A 23,228-nucleotide genomic window follows, 5' to 3' on the forward strand; every position below is an offset into this window, starting at 1 on the left:
ACCACTGTTCTACGATAAGCAAGGATCTAGGCTCAAGAAAATGACGCTGAATTCCTTTCCTGTTGAGCCTTATAGGCATCTGATAGTCTTCATAATTTCGATGTTCTACGTACAATGAAATAGGAAACAAATTCAATAACCCTGAGCACCTTTTCGATATACCTTTTTCGAAAAGTCTTAGTCTAGCCCAAAGAGCAGGAAAACTATATGAGTGGAAATTTCAGCGATTTAACATGGAAAGATAGGAGTTGAAAACTACTAGCGCCAAACGCTGCGTAGTGGCTAGCGAAATGATAAGAATGTCTTTAAATAAGTAGAAAAAATTCAAGTGAAACTTTATAATTTGTAAAGGCCTAACCAAATAGTATTGAAAACTCATAGTTTCCCATGCTCTTTGGGCCTGATCTGAATATGTACGTCACTTAAAGGTGAAGTCTCTGTTTAGGTCTTAAGAACAAGTATTTGGCTGTTCAGGGTAGCCTAACCTACTGTTTAAAAGATATATATAAGGACTAGCCTATTTGTCTATGATGGCCAAGGGTTATGCCTAATTGCATTGTTAATAAAATTAGGCCTACATATTACTAGGACTAGGTTTGTTGAGTGCAAATCATGGCTAATTAATTAGGCTTAAAAAATGCCAAATTTCGCCAGACGCTAGGTGGCGTTGGTGATTTCTTTTTTACAATAGCGCCAGTTTCCACTCATTGGTCTAGCCCTCTTTGTTATGTCATTACTCTACAATAAAAAAGACGGAGATTCAAGAAAACGACGCTGAAAGTCTTTTCGATCGAATGCGATCTGAGCCAGTACTGTCTCTCATTTGAAAGCTATAAAATAAACAAGGATAAGAATTTAGAGACATGCGAGAAATCAACAGTCTATCGATTGTATAGCAGGTCATAAATTGTTCTTATTATTATTACAACCAAATTAAATGTATTTAAAATCAATTAAGATTATTTCTATTTAACTGTAACAATCAGGATCAATTAAATAGCCTAATAAAATAAAAATAATCAAATAGTCCTAATTTTGGAATTTGAAGAAACAGAGCACGTATATGGGATATAACCTGCCGAATATATAGGGCACTTTACTCTGTTTAGTCAAAACGACCAAACAAGGATTAACAATCCGAGAAGTAGGGATGTAAAGGGAACTACTGTTCATAGTGATAATTTAAATTCAGTTGTTTACACTGCTGTCTTGTGATTGAAAAAATCAATCAGTATATAATAAGTTAACTCTGTTTAGTCAAAACGACCAAACAAGGATTAACAATGCCAGAAGTAGGGATGTACAGGGAACTACTGTTCATAGTGATAATTTAAATTCAGTTGTTGTCCACTGTTGTCTTGTGATTGAAAAAATCAATCAGTATATAATAAATTAATTCTATTTAGTCAAAACGACCAAACAGGGATTAACAAGGCCAAAAGTAGGGATGAACAGGGAACTACTGTTCATAGTGATAATTTAAATTAAGTTGTTTACACTGTTGTCTTGTGATTGAAAAAAATCAATCAGTATATAATAAATTAATTCTATTTAGACAAAACGACCAAACAGGGATTAACAAGGCCAAAAGTAGGGATGAACAGGGAACTACTGTTCATAGTGATAATTTAAATTAAGTTGTTTACAATGTTGTCTAGTGATTGAAAAAAATCAATCAGTATATAATAAATTAATTCTATTTAGTCAAAACGACCAAACAGGGATTAACAAGGCCAAAAGTAGGGATGAACAGGGAACTACTGTTCATAGTGATAATTTAAATTAAGTTGTTTACACTGTTGTCTTGTGATTGAAAAAATTAATCAGTATATAATAAATTAATTCTATTTAGTCAAAACGACCAAACAGGGATTAACAAGGCCAAAAGTAGGGATGAACAGGGAACTACTGTTCATGGTAATAATTTAAATTAAGTTGTTTACAATGTTGTCTAGTGATTTAAAAAATCATTCAGTGTATAGTGGACGCTGTTTTCAACTCAATCAGCATATAATAAGTTAACTCTGTTCAGTCAAAACGACTTAATAAGGATTAACAATGCCAGAAGTAGGGATGAACAGGTAATTTTGTTGCCTAGTTTGTTGTCCTTCGGATAAGGAATGTCTATACAAGTTCAATAGCCTACATTCAGCCCCTGGTTGTCTAGTGATATCTGTAATGAAGCCAAGTTGTAGAGAAAAGTGTCTGGGCAAGAATCAAGTCAGTTAAGAGTTTTGGCTATATGACGCGTACATTCAGCCTGAAAAACATTCCGAATTCCAGACTTTATTACAGATTTTATGTTAGAAATGAATTCAGACAGAATAAATGAATTTAACTCATCCAAACCTGAATGAATTTAAGGTTGGAAACTTATTCAGGCTTAATTTATTATTCAGATACCTTAAACAATCATCCAATCACGTCCATTATAACCTCTTTTAGCTAGTGTACCACATCTCGTAGAGTTTGAATAAGAGATTCAAATAAACAACAGGAAACTAGAACTCGACACCTACTTTCCCAGGAATAATCGAAAAACCATTTAACTTATCCAGTCATGTGCCAAAAATACAGATATTCAGTTTCAATGAAACTTACGCTATCAGAAATTGTGAATTTACTATTTCAATTTAACGGAGTAGAATTTTCTTTTTTCAGTTCAGGAAAGGTCAGCCCCTAAAAATTTTCAAGGCAAATTGCTTGAAAAACTGAAAATCAGTTGAAAAGAATTGTCATTTGAGTAGCTTGGCCGCTCTGAGAGTTCCCAACAGTGCCACTAGAATTGATTGACAAACTTAACAACAAAAGGGAAATAAAATTTCAATGTCTATTCAGTCAAATTTCAAAGTCAAACCACAAATTCTTAACATCTTTTGATGATAGCTATTCCCCAGGGAAAATACATTAATGGATGGCCTTTTATCTTTAAGACGGTCAGCCGACTATGAGACTTTATTTTTAAGGTATCACCAAATATTATAAGAAAATAAGTTTGTTATACAGCCTGTATAATACGGTATCGAGAAGTTCGAAAATATAAATAAGTCTTTTATACATTAAAAAAAAATCCTTTTCGTTGTCTATTTTTTAACTATTATTTTTTTAGTCTTTTTTCTTATAAGCTTTCTCTAGCAAATACCATTCATATTTCAGTTATTATCGCGGGATATCAGGGTTTTCAGTTTTGTTATTTGAAATGAATGGTTAGGGACCTCGTAGTGTTACATCTTACATTTAGTTGGAGAGTATATTCTTGTAATCTTACAAAGATCAAACTGATTCTATCCTAATCCCCCACCCCCTAGTTAATAATGATGGTGTGGATTGAATTACACCTGAAATCTGTCTAAAACTGCCGGCAGAACGTTGGAAAATCCAAAATTAAATACAAACGGACATTGTATATTAAAAACTTAATTTTTTCACAAATCGGTTTTTTAAAATTAATTATATTCAGTATTTTAATCTTCGTTGAGTACATTCAACGAATTAATTAATTATATTCAGTATTTTAATCTTCGTTGAGTACATTCACTTGCGTATGAACTAGATTCTTCACTCCCAAGCAAACATAATCATTTCTATCTATAGCAGAGTATTATTCCAGGGGGCTCAGAGCAATACAAAATTGAGTTTTTTCAAGTTTGTTTAAAGACAAATATGGCTGTAGACAATCTTTTTTTTTTACTGAATAATTTTCTAATAAACAGCTAATGCTTGATTAATAATTTACTTAATAATAGTGTATTTAACCTACTAGTACTAAAGTAATAGTTTACTAATAAATGATTTACTAAAAAACAGAATTTTACTAAATAAGGAATGAATGGTTTTACTTTCCCTAACTTCCATAGTTAGAGCTGAACTCTCAACCACTTGCAGCTTGGCATGTATTTGAATATTTTCAACAGAACAGAGACTTCAAGATGACTTTTTTTTTTAAATTACTTCCTATTTAAGCGTCAGAAAGATTTTTCAAGATTTAAGGGGAGGAGAAATTTGTTGTTTTTTCAATATTTTTCAAATGAAAATACTAAAAAAAGTAGTTTCCAGTGAATATACTCCAAAAAATATTTTCAAAAATATGAGGGAGAGGGCGAAAAAATACAGGGGGCACACCCCTCCCAAACTTTTCTATGAGCAGTACCACATTTCTATGAGCATTGCCACGTTTAACTGTGAAAATAAATCAGCAAAACTAGTATTTTACATAAATATGACAAAGTTTGTTTTCGTCTTACGTCATTGACAGATTCATTACAAGAAACAAATGATTCCATTATACTTATTTATCCACTTTGGTGGGCAGAGTTCTTTGTCCCCTTTTTAGAGCCCACTTCCAGTTGCACACTGAACCAATTGAGATGGTTAAGGATACTTATCACATACGCTTGGTCATGTTTAATCACAGGGAGCGCAATAGCGCTGACTAAGTAAAGAACGATGTAGCGTAATGCATTATTTATTATCATTTGTTTTGTTTTTTTGGTTTGTTTAGACCAGGACACTTCGCATAAAAGGAGTTGTCGTAGAAACGTCAATACGAATTCATTCGATTGGAAACTGAAAGGGCTAATGTCCTTATTAATAGTGGAAAAAGATTGAAGGGCAACCATTCCTCCCCGCGCCCATCATTTCCCCAAGGACATTGAATCAAAATGTATAGGTACCCATCACGATCAGCGTAGCTGAAAGGTTGTCTTTGAGGATGACAAACCCCCCACAGCCCTCAGGGCAAGGGTTGTAAGTTATACCCTGTGGGCATATAGGTTTCTTTTTATAGGAAAGGTGGTTGTATAAACTTCGGAGGGGGCTCATTGGATTGTTAAATAGAAGTTCTATTGCCCTTTTCAATAGTCAAAGTAACATTTGACAGAAATGTTTGAACATTTGAGAGAGAGAACATTTGACACCAAAATGCATTTGACAGAAATTTTGAGATAGGCATTTGTTCAAAACAGTCCAAAGATTACATAACAAAGCCTTTGGGGTTGACACACACCCCTAAAGTATGGGGGCAAGGGTTTTTAGTTGTGTCCCGTGGGTATATAAAGCTTTTATGGAAGGAATGATCATGTAAACTTTAGAGGAAGCTCATTTGGAAATGTATAGTTCTAGTTCCCTTTTAAGGGTAAAAAATTATGGAAGGCCACTAGCCCCCCTCCCTAAAATCCTCCTTTCAACAAACGAATCCGATCAAGATTGTGAGATAGCGATTTCATTTTCAAAAGTAAAAGAGCATATAGCAATGTCTTCAGGGTGGACGCAATCCCCAGAGCCTTGGGGCATGGGTTGTAAGTTATGCCCCGGGGCATATAGGGGTTTTATAGAACGGGTGGACGTATAAACTTCGGATCGGATGGGGCTTATTTGATCGGAAGTTCTAGTGCCCTTTAAAGAGACAAAAACGAACCGAGGGCAGCCATTCCCCCCAAGCCCATCGTTCCACAAAACAAATCCGATCAAAATTTTAAGAGAGCTATTTTGTTCAACATTGTTGAAAGATCCAGTAATTATGTCTTGGGGATGTCAACCTCCCCACAGTCCTCAGGGTAATTCGTTCATTGCTTACATATAGTAAAATTATCGAGAAAAGTATGTATTTTGAACTTTACTTTCCAAAAAAACAAAGGGCATTCAGACAAGCCTCTCAGAGAATTTTGAGCAGAATGTTGAACTACATCAAACACGTTAAGTGTATATAGATTGTAAAAAGGGCTTAACTCAGGAAAGACCGAGCATATTAATTTGGCACTATTAGGAAATCATAAGGGAGATGATCAAAAAGGCAATTTTGCATGTTACCACTACTACTACAACTACCACTATTACTACAACTACCACTACTACTCCATTTACAATACTGAGGGGAAATCTGAACTAAATCAAAAGACGCTATGTGCATGTACATTGTCAAAAGAGCGTATCTCAAATAATTGGTTTGGGTATTAAGTTGGAACTTTCAAAGAATACTAAAAAGGGGAGAACATCTGACCAAAAAACAAAATATGTGCACGCTAGGCGCTAGGACTAATACTAATATCACTGCTACATTAACTATTACTACAACTTCAACTACCACTTCTATTGCAACTACTTGTAAGGCTAAGAGCATTGAGTTGAAATTTTCAAAAAGTATATGAACAAACAGGCTATCAAAAGGACATGTGAGCAATGTTATAGTAATGGCTAATTGTATTAAGTTGAAACTTCCAGGACTTAATGAGAAGAATGTTCAACTGACCAAAATTCATTACGTTATTAATACTGCTGCTACTAAGACTACTACCATCACAATTAATAATACTACTAGTAATACCAATACTATTACTGTGTCTACTATTACAACTATGCCTAAGGGTATGAAGGTGGAATTTTTAAGGGTTTTTTTGGGTGGGAGGGGGTGAACTTAATTACAGCACGCTATCTTTATGCACGTCGTCCAAAGGCCGTAACTGGAATCTTAAGAACTGTTTGGTGTGTGAAGTTGAAACTTAACAGGGGTTGTTGCGGGGATGCTGAACTAACCAAAAGGAATTATTTACATCCTAATGCTACTGCTTCCACCCATACTACTGCAACTGCAACTATTCTTACTACTTCTACTACTAGTACTACTACTGCGACTAAAGCTAAGGTTACTACTAATGCTGCTGCTATTAAAACTAAGGGTACTAATGCGAAAAATTTGGAATTTAGTGTATGGAACTAAATCTAAACGCAGTATGCCCACATAGGTTGTTAAGAAGACGTGTCAGAAATGCTTCAGGAACGGTTGACGGCATTAATTTTAAATTTTCAGCGAGTGTTGAAGGGGATGTAGAAGAAATCAAAGGTGCTATGCGCACGCTGCTACTGAAACTACTGCTACTACGCATGCTATGAGTATTAAGGTGAAGGTTTTAAAGAATATTTTGGCGGATGTTGAAGTAAATCAAAATAAACTATGAGCATGTGGATTTTTGTAAACGTGACAAAGCATTATCTCAAGAACGCCTTACATTATTAAGTTACACTTATAAGGGTAACTTCTGGTGGAATTTAAACTAGCCAGAAGGCACTGTGTCTATACTACTAATAATACCACTACGTTACTGTAACTCATGAGGCTAAGGGTATTAAGGTGAAAGTTTTAGGGAGAGTTCCAATTAAACGAAAAAACTATACACATGTAGGTTTTCAAAGGGCGTAAAGAGTGTTTTCAAAAGGCGTATAATAAACAGTGTTGCTCTATAAGAGTGTTTAGTGTTTTAGTGTTTAGTGTTTAGTGTTGCTCTATAAGAGTGTAAGAGTGTTTAGGGCGTAAAGAGTGTTTTCAAAAGGCGTATAATAAACAGTGTTGCTCTATAATAGCTAGAAATATCATTGAAACTTTTCAAGGAGCTAATTCAGCTCAAAATTAAAAGCTCTAGGGCCCCTTTTATAGTAAAATAAGATTGGAGGGCAAGCAGCCCATTCATTTTCCAAACACACCCAATCCAAATTTAGAGACAGCCATTTTGTTAAGCATAGTAGAAGGGCAAGCAACTATGTCTCTAGGGATATTGGATATGTCAATCCCCCTCAATTATGCAATTGACACGTTATGCTTTAAAATTGAATGTTGCTTTAAAACTAAATCAGCACAATGTTTATTGTGCTGATTTATAAGTGCAGTCAAATCATCCTAAAAGCGTCACCATCAATAGATAAATGATACTCAAAACGAAAAGAAATTACAATAAATAATCAAGTCAAACTCAAAACGAGCAAAATTTAACATGAATAGGGCTGACAACCCCCATGCCTTCTGAAAACCAGAATATAATTTGCAATTTACTTAAAACAAAATACAGTTCAAACGTTTTCACAATTTTTAATCTAATAAATAAGAAATTATTAAAACTATAAGGAACAAATATCAGTATATATACATTAAACTGATAATCCACCGTCATTATATTTTTCAGCAAAATGCAAATTATGTTCTGGTCTTGAGAAGGCATGGGTGTTCTTAGCCCTACTCATGTTAATTTTTAATTGTTTTGAATTTGGCTTGGTTATTTATTGTAATTTCTTTTCGTTTTGAAAATCATTTATTTTTTTTTATGGTGATTTGTGGTAGTTTATTTCTGCTTATATTCGGCTTACAGGAAGTGCTTTAAACGAGGCGATATATATATATATATATATATATATACATATATATATATATATATATATATATATATATATATATATATATATATATATATATATATATATATATATATATATATATATATATATATATATATATATATATATATATATATATATATATATATATATATATATATATATATATATATATATATATATATATATATATATATCCTCCCATTTTTTTTTGGGGGGGGGGGTCGGTGCCAAGCCCAGCCGATCCCCATCTTGATTTTTTAAATGATGACGAATATCAACTGACTTGACCCTTTCCAATTATTTTCCGCCATTTCTTGCTCTATAAGGAAATCATTGTTTATAAAGGGCGAAAATGGGAGAGCCAAAATTATCATACAACCAAATTTAAGTTTAATTTTCTTGTATACAAAAATCCTAGACATAGTTAAGAATAACATTATGCAGTTCGAACAGGCACATATACGGGGAAGGAGCGATTTTGAGCCAGACCCTCACCTGATACCCTAAAATTGAGTCCCTAAATCCCTGGGCATTTCTTATTCCAACTATCAAATAAGCGTTATTTTATTATTTCCGTATGTGGGAAATAAAATTCCCACATACGTGCCTACGTGCAAAGTCAATAGATAGACAATTGAAAACGAATGTCACAGCTCCTTCCTCCCAAAGAAAATATTATCTAAAAAAATAGTTAAAATATCATACTATCCTCTGTTCATTTTTAAAGTATATGAATTGCTCTAGTGGTATTACTTACTCCCAAGCAAACAGGAGCATTTCTATTCATATTCTGCATGTCACAGGAAACCTTTGGAGAGCTCCTATCTTGAAAGCCTTGCTCCATCAATTCAGGACTTGGGATGGGCACTGGAGAATTTTTATCTTTAGGGCTGAAGTCGTCACGACTCGCTGTAGAATTGTCTCCATCTTGAATATCATTGGAATTACAGCCAGAGTTTGCTGAAGAAGCAGATGAACAATCCATACTTTGATTGTTGTTTCCCTGGAAATTAAAATAACTGCTAATGACTGCTTTTGCCAGTATCTACATATTTATATAATCTATTATACATTCTATATATATATATATATATATATATATATATATATATATATATATATATATAGAATGTATAATAGATTATATAAATATGTAGATACTGGCAAAAGCAGTCATTAGCAGTTTATATATATACTAGCTGTTGGGGTGGGGCTTCACGCCACCCCAACACCTAGTTGGTGGGGGCGCTTCGCCCCCCCCCCCAAGCACCCCCGCGCGCGTAAGTCGTTACGCGCCATATTAGTTACGCGCCATTGTAGTTGTGTCCCTATGTCCCACCTGTGAATATAGATAGATATATATATATATGTTTTTAACTACGTAAAACTTGCGAATATACAACATTCTTTGCTGTCCCATTGTCTGTGCATATAAATAGATTGTCAGGTTTACCGACTCTTGAACATGCAACATATAATGGTCCATGGGAAAACAATCCGTATTCAGATCTATACCTCATGATTCTAATGATTGCCCTTGAGCTTTGTTGATGGTGATTGCTAATCGACCATTCCCTGTCCCGGTCGTCATTTATATCCCCCTGTGCCCCCCGGCGTCCCCGATGTAGTTGTGTCCCTGTGTCCCGGTCGTCATTTATATTTTTTACTTATGTCCTGGTCATTATGGCTTATGTATGGTCATTTATATTCCCTGTGTCCCGGTCGTCATTTGTATCCCGGTGTCCCGGTCTGTATATACATTCGTTTTTTAGTTTTGTTTTTCTCCTTTATTTTTTTCCTTTTTTATTTTTTTTTCTTTTTTAGTTTATTTATTAGTTTTTAGTTTTTTTTTCTTTTTAGTTTTTTTGTAGTTTTTACCTTCTTTTTAGTTTTTTTAGTTTTTTTTTTTACTTATGTCCTGGTCGTCATTTATACTCCCTGTGTCCCGGTGCTTTGTTGATTGCTAATCGAACATTCCTTTTGTCCCGGTCGCTTTCTCTTTGAGTGTCGTCATTTATTTTTTTCTTTTTTAGTTCTTACCTTTTTTAGTTTTTTTTTAGTTTTTTAGATGAAAATTTTTTTTAGTTTTTTTCCTTTTCTTCTTTTTAGTTTTTTATTGGTTTTTACCTTTTTTTTTAGCTTTTTTAGTTTTTTTTCGCTTTTTCTTTTTACTTTTTTTTTAGTTTTTATCTTTTTTTATTTTTATTCTTAATTTTATTAGTTTTCTTTTTCTCTTCTATTTTTCAGTTTTTTCCTTTTTTTTAGTTTTTTTTTTAGTTTTTAGTTTTTTTATTACCTTTGTTTAGTTTTTTTAGTTTTTTAGCCTTTTTATTTTTTTTTATTAGTTTTTAGTTTTTTTTTTGTAGTTTTTGCCTTTTTTTAGTTTTTTCAGTTTTTTTTTTTTAGTTTCTAGTTTTTTACCTTTTTTAGCCTAACCAGGATTTGAACCTGGGACCTTCATTCTCCGTTCTGACACCCTCTCTCACCGAGTGACTACTCCAGCATGTTCATTTTGGTGTTTTAAATGGTATATTATTAACCAAATTAATGTGTTTTACAATATACTAAGCATCGTCATAACAAAAATGACGACAACTAATTTCATGACGTCAGCCGACACAGAAACATGACGTCACCTGATCCACAGATCCACAGACAGACAACTTATTTTTATATATATAGATATATATATATATATATATATATATATATATTATCTATTACATTATATGCAATATATTATATATTATTTATATAATCAACTGTTCGTCTTTCTATTATTTTATCTATTCATTTTACAGCTGAATTGTTCATGCTAAAAACTTGAAATTTTTTTGCTAATAATCTTTATAATAATTGGCAGATACGATTGGCTTAATAATAATTGGCAGAGTAATTCTGATCTTTCTATTAATTATAAGGTATTATACTTCGTAAAAAAAAGCAATAAGCTATATAGCTAGCCAGCTAGTAGTATATTCATGAAATGAACTGTTCGCCTTTCTATTATTCTTTCTGTTTATTTTACAGCCGAATTGTTCAATATAGAATTTTAAAATTTTCCTGCTAATAATCTTGGAACTGACAGAGTCATTCAGAACGTCCTATTTAATATAAATATTATACTTTGTAAAAAAAAGGCTAAGACCTCTTTTGCTAATATATATATTTATAAAATCAGCTGATTTTTTTTCCATTATTCTTTCCATTCATTTTGCAGTAGAATTTGTCAAGCTAGAAACTTGGTTTTCTGCCAATAATCCTAGATTAATTCTAAACTTTTTTTAAACATATGGTATTATACTTTGTAAAAAGGTAAAACAAAGAAAAAGCTATTTTCGAAAAATAGCAACCGTAAAACATGTTCATATGTTTCAATGATCGAGGCCTAAGCCCGTTATTCGCGTAGCCCAGAGAGGCCCCAGCGACCCGAGGGTCATCTAAGGGGGTTGAAGGCCCAAGTAATTAAGCGAGGGGATACTAACCAGCGAAGCCAGATGAACTGGCAGAGCTGGCAAAGCCATCTATATGTGTAAATAAGTTTGGTCTTAGCTACATAAGTTATATATTAGTTTGAAACTACCTGTGGTGAAGTATTGGACTCATCGTCTGAAGTTGCACTTGAAGTGTCTTCTGCCGTCCACGCCGACAACATCTTTTGAAGATTATCCACATGCTGGTCTTTGTAAAGAAGTGCTATCACCTGTACTAGAGTCACTGACCATTCCTATAAGAGAACAGAATTAATTAAATTTATAATAGGGTGTGGATCTTTATAGAGCAAAATTTTGCACTTTAGCTCGACAAAATTCAATTTTGCGATTAAAAATTATTCTGTCAGATCTAGTAATAGCACGCACATAGACATATTATGTGAAACTACATTGCAACTGAACCCTCGTGGGACTGAACTCAAGAAACTGAACCCTCGTGCAACTGAACCCCCGTGCAACTGAACCTCCGTGCAACTGAACCTCCGCGTAACTGAACCTCCGCGCAACTGAACCCTCTTGTAACTGAACCTTCTAAACTTCTTTTAACTGAACCCTCGGTGCAACTGAACTTCCGTGCAACCAAACCCCGTTTAACTGAACCACCGTGTAACTGAACCCATTTAACTTAACCCTCGTTCAACTGAACCCTATTTAACTGAACCTTTGTGCAACTCAACTCCCGTGCTTAGTTTTTCAGTATTCTAGAAATATGAGGCAATATCAAGGGGTAAAACACAAGTTAAAATCTTAATATGTTGCTATCTTGTTGTAATTGTTTGTTTTTTAAAGTCATGTAATATATTTTTACAAATAACGGTTCAATAAGGACAAGTCGTTTATTTGACAGTGAAATAACAACAAAAGATCTCTGGATATTTCGGTTAGGTATACAGTGGCCGTCATCAGAAGATAAACTGACTGATTTTTATCTGCTGATGACGGCCACTGTATATGTGACCGAATATCCAGAAAATTTTCTGTTGTTGTTTCACTGTCAAGTAAAAAGATTTACCCCTATCTAACTGTTATTTGTACGTCATGGAAAGGCAGTGTGGTGTTCGAAAACACCTACATGAAATAAATGCCAGTCAAGATCATTCGTAAAAAAAAGATCTGTCTTGTTGCCACAAAATAAAGAAAATAGGATGTCTCAAACAATTAAAGCCGAATTTATTTCTTCTTTTTTCATGTCAGTTAATGGTGTTCCTTTGGTCCTGTCTGCATACTATGATGGTTTTTTATCACTTTTCTTTTTTCGTCATTTTCACTTTGTGATATTTTCTGGGCTTGTAGTTCCTTAGCGTTTCGTTTGGAAAAGGTTTATTACCTGCTTTGGCAGAGAGTCGAGACACGAGCCATTCTCGTTACGTATTAATCTCTGGATATGAATTTTTTCAGATGAATCAGACCTTTCCTGAACATTTAGTAATAAACATCTGTGATAAAAATTTCTGAACTTTGTGAATTTAGATAACGAAAAGGGCTCACGATTTCAGACTAATTTCATGACATAGGGTCTGATCTATGGTTGCTGTAGCAAAAGTTGCCACACACACTCCAAAATTTTCAAGTGGATGAGCAAAAATGAGTTTTTCGCAGCAAAAACCGATATAGTTTTTGGAAAATTCGAAAACCCAAAAATAGAACTTCTTCCCGAGTTGACTGTCTCCGTCAAAGTCCCATTGGTTCAGTCTACTCACACTGAGAGCTATCAATCGGAGAAAATCGACTTTTGGTCCATTTCGAGGCGTCAAGAACGAATGCATCCGAAATTAATTCAAAACTTTTTAGTTAATACATAACATGCGCTTTCTTTAAATTAATTCAAATGATTTTTCCGAAAAAAAGTTTTTCAAAGAAAAGTAAAGAGCCATATTAAACTTAGACCATCAGAAATAAATTCTTATAATAATTCAAACTCAAAATAACAAAATATTACTACTAAAGAATAACTGAAACCCAGAACGAACAGGATTTAAAATAAACCATCATAAAAAAGGGGAGGTTTGGGGAAAACAAAACATGGGGCTATGAGGGGTTTTGTCATCCCTGGACGAGTAGTTATTTGACTTTTAGACTATTTTGAACAAGAAAGCAATACCAAGTTTTTGATCAGATGTCTTTGGGCAGATTGTGGCTAAAAAATAGGATATGGGAGGGGCCTTGTTCTCTATTGGTCGACACATAGGCTAAGTTCAAGTTGCGGTAATTAGAATTTATCGACGACGCAAAATTAAGCTTATTGCTGGCTCCCTATTCAACAGTCCAAAGTCTTAACTACTCAAAAAACAACTACAAAAAAACAACTAGAAAAAAACAACATAGTAAGTACATGGAACATAATTGTATCAGATGCAACACTATAGCGTTGCGTATACTAAAAAGCTATAATGCTTCAGTGATTTATTAAATTCCCAGACGCACTTCATATGGAAGGAGTGGTCGTATAAATTTTGGAGGGGGCTTATTCAATTGCAAATTGAAAGTTCTAGTGCCCTTTTTAAAATTCAAAAGTTATCGGATGGCAACCCTCCCCCCCCTCACGCTTTTTTTCCCAAATGCATTCAATCAGATTTCGAGATAGCCATTTTGTTCTAAATAGTCCAAAGGCCAAAAAGCAATGCCTTCAGGATTTACCCCACCCCCTCTCCAGCTCCCAGTAAGTTATGAAAGTTGCCCAATGTCAAAATATAAGATTTTTATGGAAGAGGCTATTAACTTTGGAAAAGGCTCCTTCGTTTAGTAATCGAAAGCTCTAATTCACTTTTTAAGAATGAAAAGTAATCGGAGGATAACCAGCCTCACCCTCCCCCTACACAACCTTTTCCCCCAAATGCATCCGATCAGAACAATGAAATAGCCATTTTGTCCCAAATAGTCTAAAGGTCAAATAACCATGCCTCCGTGGTTAACAACCCCAACAGCAGCCCATGGGGCAAGGGTGGTAAGTTATGCAAATTGTCCACTGTCAACACATAAGGTTTTTATGGAAAAGGTTTTCGTTTAAACTTGGTAGGGCTCATTCGATTGGAAATCTTAAGTTCTAGTGCGCTTTTTAAGAGTCAGTAGTGATAGGAAGCCTATTACCCACCACGCCTTTTTTTCCCAAAATGCATCTGATCACAATCTTGAGATAGCCATTTTATTTAAAACAGTCCAAAGATTAACACCTATGCATCTGGGGATCACAACCCCACCCCACAGCGCGCACGCTATAAGTTATGCAAATTGCCTATTGTTAATATATAAGGTTTTCTTTTATTAAAACAATGAGGGCGCGCTTGATTCTGGATATTCAAAAAAACTTAGAGTGGTAAGGTCAAACTTATACAGAAATGTCGAGAAGGATAATAAACACAATCAAAAAACAATTTTTCCTTTCTGATTGTGAAAAGGAAATATCAGCAATACCTAAGGAACGACTGTGGTATTCAGCCGTCAGATCGTCCGGGGAATATTTAGGGGCATCTTTAACTAAACTAAGAGATGCTATGTGCATCCAGTTTTACAAGAAGATGTAGCTGCAATATCTCGAGAACAGCTGAAGGTATTTATTAAGTTTCAATTTTCAGGGCATGTTTAGGGGAATGTTGGAAAAGGGTCGGAGGTCAACCAGTCCCCCTCCCATGCCCTTTTTAGCTGCAATCTCTCCAAAGACATCTGATCAAAATTTTGGCATGTCATTTTGGCAAGTCAAATAACTACTCATCCAGGGTTGACAAAACCCCCCATAGCCCTATGTTTTCTGTTTTCCACAAAACCCCATATTTTCTATGATCGTTTATTTTAATTCCTCTTTGTTTTGAGTTTCATTTGTCAGAAACTTTTTTTTTTGAAAAACCTTTTTGATTTATTTTAAACAAGCACACGTAATGTATTAACAAAAAAGTTCCAATTAATTTCGGCTGCATCGGTATTTTACCCCATTATGTTACCTAATATTTGAAGAATATTGAAGAACTGAGTACAGGGGTTGAGTTGCACGAGGGTTCAGTTCAATGGGGTTCAGTTACACGGGGTTTCATTTAAATGGGGGATGAGTTGCACGGGATTTCAATTGCAGAGGATTCAGTTGCACGGGGGTTCAGCAACAGGGGTTCTTTGCCTTGGGTTTAATTACACGCACACTATTGTGACGTCACCATGAGGAATAATACTTTTCCCGAAAAAACAATCGCCATATGACATGTAATATTTTTAATTAACTAATATTTAATCTATTTTTGACATCATTTTGGTCACTGGAATTAATCAAATCAACAGCACATTGAATATTTATATGTTTTTTTTTTGTTTTTTTTTTCAGCATTTTACCAAGTCGGCAAGTAAGTCTAATATTTCAACTGAAGATCATATTTTCACTGGATTCTGTTCTAAATTGGTTAACCACATTTTCAAATTCCTCGTAAAATGCCACCACAGGGAATCAAAGGTGGAGCGGTTGACTCCCCAATTGATTTGTTCCTTCCCTTGCCCTAGGTTTTGAAAAATACCTTGTTGGTATTTTCATCAATAAAAACTTTTTGGGGATATTTTCATTGAAAAAAAAAACAATTCTCCTCCTCCACCTAGATCTTGAAAAATCCGTGTTTCCCTCTCCCTGCTATTTTGTATGTTGATGCCACTGGCCCACCCTAGGAAATTGGAGCTAACTGTTAAACGCCTTATGCCTTTGGAGGGTAGCGTGTACGGATGTTTTAGTAACTAGTTTCACTATCTGACTTTATTTTACTCATTTTTCTTCTAGAAAATAGGAATATTGGCAAAAACCTATAAAACAATAAGAAAAAAACAAATTCTTGCCAATTTCAATCAGTACCACCTTGGTGCCAAACGCCAACACTATTTGAGTTTCATTTATTTATTGATAGTGATTTGTGGTAGTTTACGTTTAAAAGAATATTTGACTTTATTTCTGCTCCTTTTTGGCTCAATGGAGGTCTTTACTTTTCTTTGAAAAACTTGTTTTGTGGAAAAAGTTTTTCAAATTAGTTTCTGTTCGTTTTTAATTGATATTGTATTTTTCGTGGAAAAAACATTTTATATTTCTTCGTTTTTTTTTTCTGTGAGAATCCAAAATAACACACAATACTTGTACACGAAATAATAATAATAAAAAAATAAAAGCACAAAAAATGTTAAAAACTCAAAACCTAACTAACCAAAACTACTCACAACTTATAAAAATATTTTTTTCTATACGCCAAGCTCACTCTAACAAATCTAACCAACCCTTTAAAGTCATCAAAACTTTTACTTTTTGAAATTTCTCCAAGCCAATTATCCCCTCCAAAATGCGTTGAAAGTGCCCCTTTCTCAAATCTACTAACTTCCTACATGCACCCATAAAATAGATAGTATCTTCCTCCTCTCTACACATGGGACACTGATAAGGATCATTTTTAGCTCTATCATTTTCAATGTATCGCCTCCTCTCTCCAATATCCAAAAAATTACCATGAGTTAAAATTCAGGATTTCTCAACCAGCTCGTAGAGCCTCAAGGACACCAAGGATGAATGATTCGGCCATCTTTGGATTTTCTGCTATATTAGTCTTCAATTAGTACCACCTTGGTGCCAAACGCCAACACTATTTTCCGACAAAAACTCGTCAAAAGGAAATTACTTCTATTTATAGAACAAACTATTAATGTGACACAAAAACTTAAATGGTGATAAATATTTATCAAACAGTTTGTGGTAACCAACGTTATGTAAGTAGCGACTCGGCCCAATAGTAACAAAAATTCTAAAAAAAGGAACTTTTATATCAATAGACGCATCAAAGAACTGGCTTTTTATGCTGATTCCAAATTCATTAAAATTTGTCAAGTTTAATGTTACCCATAAAAAGCTCCGAGCCTGAAAATTTTTTTCTGATTTTCTAAAAAATGAGGACACCCCCAAAAAGTCCAGGAATCTTAATGAATATAACCCCAACAGGTTCAGTATATCAGAGAACCTACTTTAGAGCTTCAAGCTCCTTTCTACAAAATGTAGAATTTTGAATTTTTTGCCAGAAAAAAGATCACAGGTGCGTGTTTAGTTGTTATTGCTTTTTTCCAAGGCTGATCATACCAAACCAATGGTCCTAGAATATTGGGAGAGGGCTGATTCGAGCGAAAATTATAAGTTCTAGTGCCCTTTTCAAGTGGACAAAAAGATTGGAGAACCACAGATCCCAGGGATAGGGGCTGTAAGTCATCAAATTTACCCATTCTTTACTTATAGTATTTGTTAATGGAAAGTATGCAGACATTCTGGGGGGATAAGGATGAGGGGGAATTTTTCACGCAAGAATTTTCAATGGGAAGGAAAGTTTCCAAGAGTGAAAATTCCATAAAAATTTTATACTGGACATGAATTCCAGAATTCCTAAAAAAAAATTCTTTTTATTTGTCTTACTTCTTCTTTGGCCACTCATATTTGCATATGCAGATGTTCCGGGGTAATTGTCAAAGGAAAATTTTCAGTGGGTTTGAATTGTCTGGGAATTTTTCCGTGAGGAGAGGGGGAATTATCCATGGGAGAAACTCTCCATGCGGGAATTTTCCGCGGGAGAAACTTTTTAAATGGTGAGGGGGGACTTCCAGGAAGTTTTCCACTTTTTTCAAATAAAAGTATGCTAAGGAGAATTTTCCAGGCGGAATTGTCAGCTAAAAATTTGTCAGGGGTACTTTTCAAACAGAACGGAATTGTTCTAGGAGGAATAATTTTCAACCAGGATGGAATTGCTTGAGGGAAGATTTTACATGGGAGGATATTTCCATGAAGGAAATATTTATGGGAGAATTTTCAATTGTGGGGACGCAGATTTCCCGGGATTATTTGAAAGACAATCAGAAATTAAATAACAAACAAGTTTTTTCAACTGAAAATAAGGGGCAAAATTAAAACAAACAGAAATTATTCCGTGTATGAGGTGAGTAACCACATCCTAAATACCTTGCTCTTTACGTTGAAGTTTCACTTTTGTTCCAATTCTTTCAGAAAGACTCCTGAAAAATAAACCCGTTTAACTGGAATAAGAAGCTTTTTTAAAATACTGAAAAACTTAAGCGTAAAGAGCAAGGCACTGAGGAAGGAGCAGCTCACCTTATATACGGAAGAATTTGCGTTCGTCTTAAGTTTTAACATTGCTCCTTACTTACAGGAGAAAAAAACTTGTATTTTTTGTCAAAATAGAATTGAAATCTTAATGAAGTGAGGTACTGAGGAAGGAGCAGCTCCCCTCATGTACGGAATAATTTGTGTTCGTTTTAGGTTTTTGTTGCTCCTTACTTTCCGGTGAAAGAACTTGTTTTTTTGTTGAATCAAAACAGAACTGTAATCTTAATAAGCTATTTTAAATTGAAACATAGGTTAAGAATTTGCAAATTTTTGGCCAAAAAAAAATAATAATGCCGGCTTCCAATACCAGAACTGCAGTAAGACAAAATTAGAACCAATTCTGTCTAATTTTCAACCACATTAGAATCAATTATAAATTAGAATCGCAAATTATAAAAAATAAAACAATCAATAATAATTATATAATAAAAAATAAAATAAGTAATATAAATAAAATAAAATAAATACACAATAAAAAATTAAATTATAATCCCACTGATTACCGTTTTTTTGCATGTCATCAACTGAAGAAGTCTTTTATCAAGACCATAGGCAAAGAGATTCCACAGAAGCTGGTTGTGTTGAATAACTTCATGACTAAGGCATTGTTTCATAACAGGATTAAATGATCGATAATTACTTGCTGAAAAACCAACTTTTGGCTGAAAAAAAAACGAATTACATTAAAAGAATACTTATTTATTTATTTATTTGACTCGAAATCGAGGAGTATATAAAATACACAAATTAAATAATAATAACACTTCAACAAATAGAACAAAGCAGCGATTTGTAATAGCTGAATCAAAATATATCAAGTAAAAAAATTTTATATCTTTTTTTTAATTCTAATAAAAGGGAAAAGTAATGGATAGAGAGAATATTTTCAGTCTGCAAGTTATATTAGCGTCTTTCCTAATATACAAAAAGCACGTAGATTCAGCAAAATTCAGAAATTCAACAATCAGAAAACCAAATTCCTTTCAAATGAGCCCTGAAACATCTCTCTACGACGCTTCGGAACCCCATTAACGAAGCAGAATAAAAAAGAGACACATCACTGCATCCCATATGAGAAAGTAATTTTCCTCGTAGCTCAAGATAGGGAATTGTAATTCCTAAATGGGGTATATATATATATATATATATATATATATATATATATATATATATATATATATATATATATATATATATATATATATATATATATATATATATATATATATATATATATATATATAATATATATATAATATATATATAGTATATATATATAATATATATATAATATATATATACATTATATATGTATATATATAATATATATATATAATATATATACATTATATATGTATATATATATATATATATATATATATATATATATATATATTTGATTTATGAGTCATTAGCTCAGTAGGGGCTCCCCAGGCCACTCAGCGTGAATAAAAACTGAGCCCCCTCGCCTCGAGCTGTAAATACAGGTGGAGTAGGAAGAAGGCCCCTCATATGTACACTCAACGGAGCCCACCAGTGTGTGAACACGTCCCGTGAGTTACAAACCTTCTCCCAGTAATGGGTTAAATTCCATGTTGATGCAGAACATCATCGTGGGAGGACCCTCAATAGGAGGACAACTGCTGCAGAGCGTAAAATCCAGATCTATGGACAACGGCCTCTGTAAAGGGCTAACTCGACCCTCTCGGGGTACCTGTAAGACTGGGGATCTTGCGGGCAACTCTATTCCCACTTAAGGATTGGCACCCCTCGAGGAAATCACAGCCTAGTAAACGACACATGATTCGCATAGTATTCTGATTAATGGATAATTCTTCTGGGCTTTGTCTGTTTCGGTGAGTGTTTTCAGGCTGAGAAACCTGTTCCAGCATAATTCATCTACTAGGGGTTGCCTGCCCGAAGTAGCAAAGTATTTATAGGCAAGAATATACAATGAGTCGGAGGTAATAGGCTTGAGACTGTCTGTGCAGGATTTGTGACAAAGATGGACCAAGGATTGCACAAAACCTCCATTCATACTGGAGGTCTCAGGAAGTTCTTGCTGTCCAGTTCTAAGTCGGCTTAAGTGCTTCGGTGCCGACTTTAGAAGATGTTTTGATCCCCGTCCTGCATTGGCATCCGGGACCATTGCTCTTCCTGAGGCCAAAATAATTTCAGTTATTTTAAAGAGCATAAAAATTGGAACTTGGAATGTTACGACGTTACAAAATAATTATCGTATCGAAATTTTGAATGACGAGTTCAGACGATTCGAACTGGACTTACTAGGAGTTTTACAAACTCATATCCCAGGGGTAGGAGGCATGAAATTCGGTTATATAGAATTCGTTTACTCAGGCAGGAAGGATGGGGTACATAAACAGAGAGTAAGGCTCATGATGAATAAGGAAGCTGTTAAGTCTTGTTTAGGCTGGGAAAGTATTAATAATAGAATACTAATGGATCATTTTATGACTAAAAAGTTCACGGTATGAGCTATAGTAGTAGACACCTTGTAGAACCGACTGATGGAGATACTAGTGACGGAGTGATAAATTTTACTTACAGTTACAGGAGCAAAAAGACCGGGTCTCAGGTAGAAATATGGTGTTTTTATTAGGAGATTTTAGCACCCAGGTCGGCAGAAATAGGAATAGATGGTATCCTCGACTAGGTAAATTTGGTGTAGGAAAAGAGAACAGCAATGGCAACAGACTGTTGCATTTTTGCAGGTACAACAATCTACTTACAACCAATACGGTGTTTGGTCATAAAATGACCCATAGGTTAACATGGTATTCACGTGATGGTAAGACAGCAAACCGTACGCTCTACGAAGAGAGTGGTTCAATTCCACTTTCTACGGCTATAATGAGAGAAAGGCTGAGATGGCTATGGCACGTTCTGCGGATGAATGATGACACTTTACCAAAGATTGTCCTTTTCGCCCAACCGCCAAGGGTTAAAAGGAAAGCAGGTCGTCCGCGATTGGGGTGGGAGGATGTCAGAAAGAAAGATTTATAGGAAATGGGAACTTCCTAGGAGGGTGTAAAGAGGGAGGCTTTGAATAGATTAGGATGGAGGAGGAGCGTGCGTAGCTGTGTTGGCCCAAGGCTTGTTGGTGCTGCGATGAGTTGTTAGTGGTTACTATAAGCTAGAGTTCATTCCTTAAGAGGTTGGAGCAACCTTACGAGCTTCCTTACGAGGTTGGAGCAACCGCTTAGGAGGTTGCTCCTAAGAGGCAACTAAGATTCCATTGCAGATACAAGTTTTCTAGTACCTACCTTGAATTTTTTTTGCATCTAGCATTCATTCAGTGCAGTCGCATTTCGCTAGCTCTGATAATTTGTGACGTGTGATTTGACCAGTCAACAACTAATTGAATTTAAGCCGGATTAACTCTGTACCTGTTTGGAATAAATAATCGAGTGAAATACTTTTGAACTTGTAATTGAAACTTGTTAGATAAATTTATAAACTTGTATATGGTTACGGCTTAAGGATTATTTATGGATTGTGGCTGTGAGTTAGTATTCAGCACTACTATCATCTGAGTCGTGCATTGAAATATTCGGATTACTTGCAAATCACTGGATTACTAGCCCCACTCAAAGATAAGTTATTATTTATTCTCATTGCATTCATTTAGCCAGTGTGGATCATTTCATAATTGTGCTTATTGAGAACTTCTCTGTGGATATACCTCTTTCACTTAATTGTTTTTGGACTGATGCCGAGCCATGAGTGAATTTTGCTTATCATGGACAATTGGAATACCAGTACGCTTCATTATTGCTCAGTTTTGAATTTTGCTCAGCACAATCTCGATGAGGGGTTGGACCATCAGTCTATTGTGAAATACGCTAGTGATTTTTTCCCGTATGAAGATGTTCTTGGAGCTAAGAAACTTTTATATAGCAATTGCTTCCCAGATGAGCCTATACCTCGTCGTTCGGGATCCAGTGCTAAGAATAGTTCATTGTCGGACATTATCGCTACTCTTTCTCGCTGCTCTGCAGAAAATATTGATATTCCAGAGTTCGTGATCAAATCCCCCTCTGAAGTCCCTAGCATTCCGGCGTCAGCTTATTCTATCCTTACCGCCAAAGTCAACCAGTGCCTTGATCAGTTAAAATCGCTTGCTCACCTCAATAGTCCAACAACGTCTATTAATAGTTCTTTGGTCTCAGATAGTAAGGGTACCAATCACAAACCCTCGTACGCCGTTGTTCTTAAATATCCGCCTCCAGAACTAAGAGACCCCGTTTCTCGCAAGAAAAAGCTTGATTCTTTCGCCGGACATGACGGTATTGTGTCGGTAAAGTCCGATCCGGTAAGGAAAAGATGGGTTGTTGTTACGCGGGATAAAGTTTCCACCAATTCTCTTGCCGCATCTGCTGTTGCGAGCTATCCAAATATTCTTGCTAAAGTGATTGATCGCAAACCTCTTGGAGTAATTA

The 23,228-nt window shown here is 34.8% G+C and overlaps 1 protein-coding gene across 2 annotated transcripts in view; it reads right to left on the minus strand.

Moving 5' to 3' along the window:
• The window catches only part of LOC136037316 (protein timeless-like), a 174,962-nt gene that overhangs the window by 98,071 nt on the left and 53,663 nt on the right, over positions 1-23,228 (minus strand). The window contains exons 7-9 of one of the 2 annotated variants that reach the window (XM_065719986.1): positions 19,272-19,430; positions 11,747-11,890; positions 8,921-9,166 (exon numbers count right to left, since the gene is read on the minus strand). In XM_065719986.1, the coding sequence (XP_065576058.1) occupies positions 8,921-9,166; positions 11,747-11,890; positions 19,272-19,430 (549 nt within the window). Of the gene's footprint in view, positions 1-8,920; positions 9,209-11,746; positions 11,891-19,271; positions 19,431-23,228 lie in introns of both variants that reach the window. The other variant, XM_065719985.1, reaches the window with a different exon arrangement.

Source organism: Artemia franciscana, chromosome 16 (genome assembly GCF_032884065.1).
Source record: "Artemia franciscana chromosome 16, ASM3288406v1, whole genome shotgun sequence".
NCBI classification, from domain to species: domain Eukaryota; kingdom Metazoa; phylum Arthropoda; class Branchiopoda; order Anostraca; family Artemiidae; genus Artemia; species Artemia franciscana.